The sequence below is a fragment of the Solenopsis invicta genome, chromosome 8, assembly GCF_016802725.1.
Source record: "Solenopsis invicta isolate M01_SB chromosome 8, UNIL_Sinv_3.0, whole genome shotgun sequence".
Taxonomy (NCBI): Eukaryota; Metazoa; Arthropoda; class Insecta; order Hymenoptera; family Formicidae; genus Solenopsis; species Solenopsis invicta.
Genome location: NC_052671.1, coordinates 7,032,915 through 7,044,800, shown reverse-complemented (window position 1 = coordinate 7,044,800; position 11,886 = coordinate 7,032,915). Strand labels below are relative to the sequence as shown.

The 11,886-nt window shown below is 38.7% G+C and overlaps 1 protein-coding gene across 2 annotated transcripts in view; it reads left to right on the top strand.

Annotated features, from left to right (window-relative positions):
* The first annotated feature begins 1,680 nt into the window (after nt 1-1,680).
* The window catches only part of LOC105197020 (choline transporter-like protein 1), a 30,232-nt gene continuing 20,026 nt past the window's right edge, over nt 1,681-11,886 (top strand). Inside the window, exons 1-2 of one of the 2 annotated variants that reach the window (XM_026136125.2) lie at nt 1,684-2,731; nt 8,772-8,837. Coding sequence is in view for 1 of the 2 variants with exons in the window: in XM_026136123.2 (XP_025991908.1) it covers nt 2,710-2,731 (22 nt within the window). In the remaining variant the exon portion in view is untranslated. Of the gene's footprint in view, nt 2,732-8,771; nt 8,838-11,886 lie in introns of both variants that reach the window. The other variant, XM_026136123.2, reaches the window with a different exon arrangement.

The window sequence follows — 11,886 nt, the reverse complement described above, 5'->3', positions numbered from 1 at the left end:
TATTAATATAAAAATATATTATATTTATTACAATACGAGCGCAAAATATAATAATTCTCGTTAAGAGATAAAATTTCATTATATATACCATATTTCATAGACGCGTTGGGTCAACGGTACAATATTACTTTCTACGCTAGAGCGTATAACTGTCATTTCAAACGATCCGGATCGGCATTAAAACAATGCCGTCGTCTAAATAATGCACGAGCGCAAAGAAGAGGACCGGACGTCGACTACTGGTGAAAACGCCTGATTCCCGTGGACATTAAATAAAATATCATTCGACAAAAGCGCGCGCGTTAATTCGCCTGGCGAATCGCGAGGAACGCCGCTTTGCGGATTATTATATTTATTTATGCATGACCGCCGTGTGTGTACGCCGTTAATGTGATAACTCAATTATTGCACGCCGTAATGTTTACCCTGTGCCGTTATGCGAAATATATGACCACACAGGATATTTTTGATATACCTGTATGCGCCGGCATGCTTGTTATTGTGTTTCAAGAGGAATTGAGTTAGTATCTTGAAATACCAAGTTTGCCGACATCATCTTTTTATCCTTCTACAAATATCTCAAAGTACAACTACAATTATTTCACATTAATATTCTTAAAATTTTATAATTATACCGATTTCAAATGTTTCATTTTCAAGATTCGTACGTTTGATTCTTGCATCAACACTTCGGTATAAAACTTGTATTAAATTCTCAAATAATTTTCTGACAAACGTACACTTCTATTAAATTTTGAAACAATATTCTGACATGATAATTTCCCAAAAAATTATTTCAAATTGTTCATTCGTCTTTTAACAGAACTTCACAAACACGCAAATTTGGTCGAGGTAACTACTCTCGTAGTTACTACGAGAAGGTTTGAAAGATCCTCGATACTTTTCTTTTTTATCCAGACAAGAATCTCGTTGAATGGTTCTTATTGAAGTGGTTGACAACGACAGTAACAATTCAAGATTGTTCATCGTAGTGTTCTCGTCGTAAGTATGAAAAGAATTGTATTTTTCTAAAAGTTTACAGAAATGCATTATTCGATAACGATGGAGTCGGAGTAAAAAAAAAACTCCGTTCACATATTCAAATTTCAAAATTTTCTCCGTAATTTTACATTTTCTCCGCATCGCGTTAATTGAATAAATAAATTTTAAAAAATAATTAAATCCGCAAAATAGTGAAGACATGCGAAAAATGCATCGCACAAGAGCCACAGATGCAGCAAATCGTCGTTGATGCGAAAAGTGTGCGTGCGGAATTTGTATATTCTAACAAAATGAGGAGATATCGCGTCGGTTCGATACTAACAAACGCATCGCCGCGTGCCGTGAAACCGCCTGCAATATCGTTGAGAGCTCAGTTTCCCGATGCCGCTCACGAAACACGGTCGCTACATTTATTTACAACAATACGGGGGATATAATAAATAAACATATTTATTATTTACTGCACCAACACACAAGATCCTCCCCCTCCGCGTGTATCGCCAGGGGAGAATTCCATTGAACGAAGCAGCACGTCAGAGTTTCCGATCCTCGGATGTGGTCCACGCGGATGCTCTAGGGGTGGCTGGCAATCGATGGCGCCAGACCGTGCTGGGTGTGTGGGCATACGTCAGGCGCTCGTGGGTATCGGCGAGCTAGATGCCGTGGCCCAGTATACGCGAGTACTCGCACACGAACGAGGGTTCCGTTGCCTGGCGACGGTAAACCGGAGCGGCGGCGTCACGTCGGGGATTCGAGAAAGGATGAGGATTGCCGTACAGTCCGGGCGATCCTTCCCTCGGGGTGGCGAGTAGAAAAATTCGCGTCTCGTGGCCAACATTTCACGCGGATCGAGTGCCGCGCGAGATTTCGCGCAAAATCCCGTTCGCGAGGATCGCATCGACGCGCCGACTTTAACGTAACGCTCTCGAGTTTACGTAAACGTCGTTGCGAAATTATCTGAGGACTGGCGCCATAGGCGCCCGATTGGCACGGAAGTTGAATTTCTAGGAGGCGATTCGTTCCTCCGGATCGTTATCGGCAAAACGGTGATATCATTGCAAATCGAAGGCGAATATGCGAAGGCAATTCGCGCTTCGCATAATTCGTTTGCCATCCGCATATCGCAAATTACAACTCTCTCTCTCTCTCTCTCTCTCTCTCTATAGAGATGTAAAACGATGCGCACCGGGACCGAACTTCAACAACCGGCAATCTTAATGCAAACGCATTAATGCGAGTAATATATTCCGTATCCGATCTTCCGAGGGAAATTGCTTTCCGCCAGGCATCGCTCCTGCGAGTGCGTGCCAACGGTGAATGTGTGCGTGCGTACATGGCATCTCGCGAATACACATCAACATCGCGCGAATCCAATAACCGAGTCGCGAAATTACTCTTCGCGTATTTCCACTTTGACCTTTGACTCGACCCGGTATTGGTACCTCGAGGGTCGCGGGGAAATGGATTTCGGTATCTCGGTATAGGAGTCACGACGGCGATACATCTGAGGTACCGCGACTGTTGAGGAGAGCATCGATCGTCGAGTACCGCGAGAAACCGTGTACGCGAGATCTTTGGCGCTGGACCAAAGCGAGAGCTACGAAATATATACTCGACCCGCCCGTGAGTCGTAGACAATTTTCGCAAACTCGTTGGACCTCTGCCCGAGAAAGAGGAAGAAAGAGAAAAGGAGAGAGATATTCCGCCATGGAGTCGCTGTTGGAGGAGGGTGAGTCTGAGCCGGGGATGCATGCCGCCTGCGTACGCACCTGCACCGTCGACTCCTCCCTTGAGGCCCTCGGCAAACTTGCAAGACGTATCCCGCCAAGCAATTGGACACTGTTAATAAATTCGCACGGAGCTCGCTAATTTCTATGCATGGCAAAACGCTGTACGCCGAATGCATTATTCAGCATTATTTATTTTCAGAAACCTTGTCTAATTCCCCAGAGTCCTTGTTTAAAAAATCTAATTTTTTTTTATCTGAAATTTTAATAAGTTACACACCAAACAATATGTTTCATATGGTGTGTATTCGTCATGTATTCGTCATACACAGGACAAAAAATTAGTATTAAATCAACAATTTATTGTTTCATATATAAGCAAGAATATAAAATCTTGGAAAAAGTTGATAATCTTAAACAGACATAATTTGTTTCCAGAAGATTTTATATTCTTGCTTACATATGAAACAATAAATTGTTGATTTGATACTCATTTTTTTCTGTGTATATACATACGGATCTCACTTGTAGTTTTTCTAACTCTAGAGTGCTACTGAGAGTGAATTTTCACTTATCAAGTGTTAATTCAAGTTTACTACACTTTTTGTTAATGAAACTTTGATAAACTTTAATATTTAATAAGATTTTTTTTACATTAAAATGGAAAAAATATAAATGTTTGCTTAGATATGTAACAATGATAATCTTACATATATATAATTTAATCTTTTTTAAAGAATTTGATAATCTTAACCTTCAGCAAAATATTTTCCATTTTTCTACTTCAATATTATAATTATCAATTAAAAAGCACAAAAAAATATCAAAAATTCTAAATTCTTCATTTAAAGACATTTTCTTAGTTTTATCTGATATTTATCTTAACTTATAAAAATTCTTATTAAATAATGAGAATACATTTTTTGATAAAACTACAAAATTTCTTCTGCATGTAAACAAATTATGTCTGTTCGCTATATTTGATTTTAACATTTAACATTTTAAAAATAAAGATAATTTTCAAACAAGCATGTTTTTCTTTTCCGCATGGATCAATCTTGGTCCCTTTTTAGCATTAATTTTGAGCACACTATATCAGATATTACGGCAAATTATATATTAGAAAGGTGACATCGTGAGCAGTCTATAAAAAGTTGTTTCCACTTGAATTATTCACAGTGTTATCTTGCTTCAACAAAAATGAATCTAGAAAAGAATATTTGTGTGTAATTATAATCGAATTTCGGAAAGCAACAAATATACTGTAGAATGCATTTGTGACGCATTTCCCAAAATATTTTTTTCGGCATTCATTTTTTTTTCTTTCCAAAATTAGACATACAATCGCATACAAATATTCTTGTTTTCTTATTAAGACAAATAGTGCTGTAACTCATTTTTGTTTATACAAAATAGCACTGTAAATAGCTCAAAAGACACCAACTTTTCTTTTATAGACATCTGACATCATCTTTTCAATATATAGTTCATTGCAGCATCTGTCAGCATTGATATATGTTATGTAACAAAAATAGCATCGTCTGTTCAAAAAGAGCCAAGACTTTACAACACTCACCTAATAGTTTAGTTCTTCTAACACCTTACTATAAAAATCCAAATAAAATTCTTAATTATGTGAGTGAAATTTCACCTAGAGTTACTGTAAGAAAAGCATGAGTAACATTTTAGAATTAAATTATAATTTCTAACTATTTTTATAAATATATCACGATGCAAAAGCAAAATGTCCTAGAAAGGAGCATTCGATACAAATTTGTTTTTAAAAATTCTGACGTAAAACGTTAGTCGATTGAACGTGTTGAAGGCGCTTATGTGCACTCGCGTGTTTCTCGTCACATTTACGCTCTCACATGCGCCGAGGAAAATAGCTGAGCGGGTTCATCAAAGCAAGCACGGAGGAAACGGTGCTCTCGATAAACTGCGCGAGTAACGGCCACCGAATTTCGCGTCCGAACACCACCACCTGCACTCGTTCCACCTGGCGCGGGATAATGCCTTTCCAGGAACACACGCCCGGGTGAAAATATCACGCCCGACATTTCCGTCGTATCGGTAACGGATGGGGGGCGCCTAACGCGAGCAAATCGAATCCGCGGGGCCGGAGATAATCGCGCCGTAATTTGCGCCGTGACAGCGACGCAACCACTCTTTGTCCGCTCTCCGCTCTCCGTCGTTCGTCGGTCGATACGGCGTTTGATTAATTGCGATAATGCCCTCCCGCGGTCGCCTCCACCTCCGTTCGCGGGCGAAAAAATATCGCTGGAAAAATAAGCGTTGATGATTCGCCGGACGCTCAGAATGCCGTTCGCTGAGCTGACGCGCGCAGCAGCTCGTGAATATTCATTTCCGATCATCTTTCCGGTCGCAACGGCCGGCGCAAAAGCGACGAATTACCATCGAACTCTCGTGGCCGTAAACACCGGCCGTATGAATAAGTTACGTTCAATTATTGTGTACACGCGAAATATATGTCGAGCTAATAAAGCGTGCGACGTTTCAAGCTGCATTTTGCATGATCGACGCAAAATTCATAAATGTGAAACTGGCGTAAAATACGTCGGGTGTTTATTGCGACGATACCCAAGGGTTTCTCTCCTATTTCGTACCAAGATCCGCTTCCAACTTCCGCCTCGTCACGCGCGGAAAAGGGACGCCGTATCGTCTTTAGCTCGTTGCGAAAGATCGTTGACGAAAGAAAACGCATCGAGAGAAAGAGAGAAAGGGAAGGGGGGAAGACGGAAAGACTAACGGAATCCTTTATGTTACGCTATTTCATGCGAAATGTGTCGACTTTCAGTCACGAGGAATTATTTCCTGTACATGCGCCACCGGAAGATCGATAATTTTCCCTGACGTATCGATGCCGCGCATCGGTAAGGTGACGGGCATGGTCACGCAATCGCGGGACGATCTACGATCACCGATACTACGTTGCGAATGTCACAGTGAAATGCACGACGTGCTTATATGTCGCAGACGGCGCCGCGGATCGACGAACCCCCGGCGATTTCCCGGCGCGTATTCCCCGTGAAGGGTACTGAAACTGGAAAATAACAATCCGCGAAGTTCAACGCGTTACTACGTTGAAATTACTCGCGGAATACGTGCAAGTTGTATTCGGAATAAAAGTTATACACGTCCGCGCGAGATTACGCTAACTGCGTTTCAGGCGACGGGCAAATTCTAGATATGATACGCCGCGCAGCACGGAAGATATATTTGACAAATTAGAATTATAGTCCATGAAATACGCGTCGTATTTTATATTTTTAAATTGTTTAAAAAAATAAAAAGATTTAACAACTTGTTAACTCATTATTGTAATTCAGATTTCAATTACGGAAAGCACGGCTTTGCTAAAGTATTCTAAAAGTTTAGGAAGCTACAAGTCTTTGAAAATAATCTTGTTAGACCGTCAAAGTAATTATGTAAGATTTTCAAACTTGTTATTATATTATTCAAAAATTTCACTATTTATACTTGGACGTTGCACATAATTATTTTTATGGTCCAGTAAAATTATCTGCAGATCTGCATTAATCTAAATTTTTAGATACTTTAGTAAAATCGTTTCGTTCCACGCGTACATTTATTTAAATAAATAATAATAATGTATTTGATTTTGAAAACAGAAAAATAATTAAAAAATAATAATTAATAACTCACATAAACAAAAAGATATATTGTTTAGATGTCTAAAAAATATCTTGTTATATCTTGAAATATTTAGCAATATTTCAAAAGATTTCTTAAAATCCTGATGTGATAGAGACATTTTAAAAATTCGAATTTAGCAGCCAAAAATCTACAGAAAGTTCTTTACAAAATTTTAAAGCAAAAAAAAAGTTAATTGTTTGTTACTCATTGTACGTAATTTAATGATAAAAAAAGCATTGAAATAAGGACAGATCTGAAATTAGAAATAGAATAACACAATTTTTATGTTCGTAAAATACAAATATAATTGACGTACTGCACACTTCTTTTTCAGACTTATATTTCCACTTTTAGATGTTTCAGATTACGAAGAAATTTCCATATTGAGTTTTATTTCAGCTTACGTAAATGTGACATTATTTTTTAAAAATATATATGTAAAGATGCCAAGTATACGTACTTTTAGAATAAAAACTACTTTACCGCAAATCCACAAGTAGTGATATTTTTAAAGATAAAATCCAAATGGCAGTAACTTTAATTCTTCTTAAAAAATAACGAGATCACAAAATGTTATTATCTAATTTACCCTAAATGATATGCATTTTCCAAAAAAATGTATAAAATATTTAAATTGCGCTAATTAAAAAGAGAATATGTATATTTTATCGAAAAAGTGCAATTATTGTACAACTTTTAAAAAATGCAACCAAAATGGGTAGTACATTTAATTAAAACAAAATAAAACCCAAATGGTATGTATATTTTAATTAAATAAAAGATTTAATCATTAAAGAGATAATAATATAAAATAAAAAAATTTAATTGAAAGAAAATAAAATTTTTAACGCTAAAAAACTGGATGCTGCTAAACCACCTAAATAATAAAGTAACCACATTCAAGTTAAATTTATTATTATTTCAATTGTTTTCTTTATTCGGTCTAGCATCGCCAAGTTTCTTTATATTAAAAATTTGTTTATTATATTTTATTATATTCCCATTTTTAGATGTTCAAAATTACGGATAGGATTCTTTTTTTTTTCGACTTTTGTTTCAGCTTACATAAATCACTCGAAACGGGGTTCCAGTCGCGGACGTGACGGAGTCGTCGAGCGCATCTGCAGGGGGACGGAAGATGAAGGCGTGTCCGACGCACGAGCGTGTCTATACCTCTTCATTATCACGGCGCGACACGCGTCCGGCGTATCCGGAAAGAAATGTATTTCGCGCGGGTCTAATTGAATGGCTTAATTCGTCACGGGATGGGCGTGTTTCGCCAGGAGTTTCGGGTTTATAGGGTCGGCCGGGTGCAACGACGCGACGTGTGTCGCGACGCCACGCGGCGCCGCGTCGCGCGCCGGCTCCGCTCTCTTAATTTAATGCGGCCTTAAATTTTTCACGAAGCCCATCCGTGGTGAATTATCTCGCGACCGCGCGCCTGTATATCAACGACGGCCGTCGTGCACCGCGTGCGGTTGGCTTAACGTCGTTTTCGGGGTACTCGTCCTGAGCCGTTACGCGTGCGTGCTCAGGTACGACCTCGTATACCTGGCGAACACACTGCGCGGGGTCACTCGGGTTCGCTTAGGCCACGCCGCATTTAGCGTTAAACGCGGTCATGCGATTCTAATTGCGTTTCCGAAGGCTAATAGCGAATTACGGTCAATTATCATGATTACCCCGTGTCTTTAGGTATGAGAATGCATTTGATGATTACGGAAAGAGCGTCTTTCCCAGGCGTGTCTTGACCTCTTATCTTCTGAACTGTCTATATGCGGACTAAGCTTGGCGTAAGAAGTAGGAGTAGGTGTAAAGTTACGTACTTCCGATGTAAGGAGCTAAAGTATGGGCATCAGCGAATAAATTAGTTTTATTTCTTACTCTAACTCTAGTTTTTACGCTTACTTCATATATCGTAGCTCTGGTTTTACAAAACACTCTTTGAACATTGGCAACGTTCTGAAGACATAGAACACTTTTAATAAAACATTCCCTGAACATTTGTAACATTATGAAAACATTTCTCGAACGTCTACGAAACAGTCGTGAACATCTTATAAACAATTCGATGTTTAAATTTTCATCTCAGAAACACTTCAATAAATGTTTAATAAAAAGATATTACTTTCGCCAGGGCTACATATTACTTTCGTCAGAGCTACAATACATAGTTTTACAAAACTCCCTTTGAACATTTGCAACATTCCGAAAACGTAAAACCCTTTTCTATTAAACAGTCGCATGAACAATTCCATGTTTAAATTTCCATCTCATAAACACTTCAATAAATGTTTCAAAACTCCAATTAAACATCTACTCAACACTTAAGCAAACACCTTATAAACACATTATTTTCACCAGGGAGACGGTCCTTTACGCAAACGTCAACGACGTCATGTAAGACAAGCGAGATCACCATCTGAGAACGTAAGTGCATACAAACGAGACAAGCGGAATATTCACATTCGAGACATAAATGCATACTCGGGATTAATACGCAAAATATTATGTATTCGGTACCGTATAGATGTGCAATATGAATACGAGCCCCGGATTCTAGACAGACGTATTCTGCCTCCGCGGGGACGCAAGTTGCGCTCGTTCCACGAGTTCGTCAAGAACAATTTCTGCCAGCTTGACGGACGGCGAGAAACTTAACTCAACGTTTTGGAAATAAATATTTAGGTGGCCCCGAGCGGAGGGCCTCTCAGAGAAATGTATTTTTCGATGAATTATAGAACGCCTGGGATGGAGGAGGGAGCACCAAGTTAGCGCCTCTTTCCTTTAAAGTTGCAGCATCATATCTTGAAACTGCATTCGCATTAGTCTTTTTTTTATATGGAAAACTTATTCGTGCGCCGCTTATCGGTGCGTTACTTTTCAAGAGATCAAAATTTATTAGTGTATCAAAATAAATAGACTTAATAAACATTTAGTATCTCGGTATTTGATGTCAAATGTTTATAAATTTGTAATAATACAAACAAATAATGTAAATTTATAAAAAAACAAGAATCAGTAAATAAAGTTAACAAACATTTAGTATTTCGATATTTGATGTTATCAATAAAAAAAAAATCTTTATACAATGTCCTTCTTTTTTCCTACTATAAAAATAAATCTCAAATTTAAAAATGATTTGTCAAGTGTTTGATACATATTTTTCAATCATATAAAAACGCAGTGAAAAAATTATTAACTCTAGCAGTTATACGTTTATAAATTTGTAATAACTAATATAAACAGACAATCTAACAAATAATATACGTGCATAAAAAAAATAATATCAGTAAATAAATACAGTTAACAAACATTTAATACCTCGTATTTCCCGTTTCTCTACTATAAAAACAAGTCTCAAAATTAGAAATAATTTTTCAAAATTTCACAACATGTTTTGATACGTATTTTTCAACCATATAAAGACACGATAAAAAAGTTATTAACTTCACGTTTATAAATTCGTAATAAATAATACAAATTTATAAAAAGAGGCAAACTACAAAAAGTTTCATTATGCTGCGTATCATCCAGCGATTTTCTTCGTAAATGCAAATTGATAGCAGCCTATTTACTGAGCAAATATCCCTTATAATTGCAACGCGATTGCAGAACCGGCGATAAATGACGCGGTCCGATGACAGAAGGTAATGTCGTTATAGTTGGACATTGCTATTTCCCGCTGTACACTCGCGGACGTCACGAATATGCGAAAATGCGAGGAGCGACGGACCTGTCGCGAGCGCAATTGCGCTGCCTGCGCTCTGCGAGGTCGCAATTACCGATATATCATTGCTAATACAAATTGCATTCTGGTACGAGAGCGTCTCGCGGCGCGGCTGCGAACCGAAGCGCGGAATCGAAGCGCGCGGCTTCTCCGCGAGCAGCTATTATTCAGCGCTCCACGTATATATACACACGTTACGTTACGGGTTATCCGTAACGCATCGCCCGACATGTCGCGTGCTGACTCGTCTGCGTCATATAAAAAATTCATGGTGCAACGACCGCTATTTTTCAACTGGCCATCGCGACGTACCGCGTATTGTCTAACGGAAACGAACTAGCAAAACGGAGGAGCGTCGGCCTCGTAAAGGTAATCAGCCTCGACGGAAGAGGGTGCAAGCGCATAAAAATTATGAGAGAGCTTGTCTCGCTTTCTCTCCCGCTTTACTCTATTATCGATTGCATTGCCTTCGACATATCCTAAAATCAGCGTGTTACGATGGAAATTTTTGAATACTTTTTCCCTCGAAATGTTTAAAATATGCATGCAAAAAACGAAATAAAACTTGTTAAATTTTTGTCTATATTATTTATTTCTTACTTATTCTTTGTTTTTTCTTTCTATTTTTGTTATCAAATGTTGCTTATACAAAATAAAAATGTTAAATATTGAATAGATAGTACGCTTTTAGCAACTTTTCTCTAGAAACTTATTATTATATATTTAAGAATTTTACAACAGTTGCAAAACTACTTTTGTTACAAAGTTATTTTTTCTCCTGAACGCAGCCATTGTTACGCAGGATCGCAGTTATATTTTCGGCGATTCCCCGATAAGGCAATCGACTTTTCAACGAGTTCATTCACGAGCCAGCGCGGTCTAATTACGCTGCCCTTTCGAGGAACGTTTCTGAAATGTTCACAAGGCGCTCGGTTGCTGCCCTTTTTTTTTTAAGCGCGCATACAATTTCACGTGTTACACGTTCAAAGGCCCCGGTTGGCGCGCACCGGCGTGCGACGATACAGCGCACTTGCTTTCTTACAGCGAGCACCAGCGCGCCACTGAATCCCGTTATGTTTTATTAGTGTGCAAAGAGCTGCTCGCTGGAGCGCTTTGCTGAAATGCACTCGACGGTCTCGTTTAACTGATATTAGACGAAAGGGAAACGCGGGGATTCCGGCTGCCTCAATTTCAGGCCGCAGCAGCGCTGAATAACCGCCGCGTATTCATGGGAGAGTATTACAATGCAATGTCTCGCAGAGCGCACACATATTATAAATGGAATAAACATAATAATAGAATGTTTCACCTGCGCTTTTTATTACTCGTCTCCTGTTGTTTCAATTATGTATGTTTACGTGGCCTACATGCGGACCGCGTATGGATAGGACGCATACAAATCAAAAGGACTGGTCGACACATTCGACATATATTTAATGCGTGATATTACAAACGTATATATCCCGTCCATGCCAACGCGCTATAAAATTTTAATGATAAATTCCGCGAAGCCAGTCCTCGGGAAATGGATTTTTCCTCGGCGGGAAATCAAATGGCGCATCAAATGCCCGTTGCAGTTTTAAAAATGTTTAACATTGAATGCCCCGGCCGGTTAGGTTTCTCAAGTGAAATTCCCATCGATTAAAGCCCATTTAAAATTAACCAAAGGATAAACCTCGGTTATCTGTTTGCAGTTTCTCCCGAAGGGTAGGGCTTCTTGATTTTTTGGCGGTAAACAGTTTTATAATT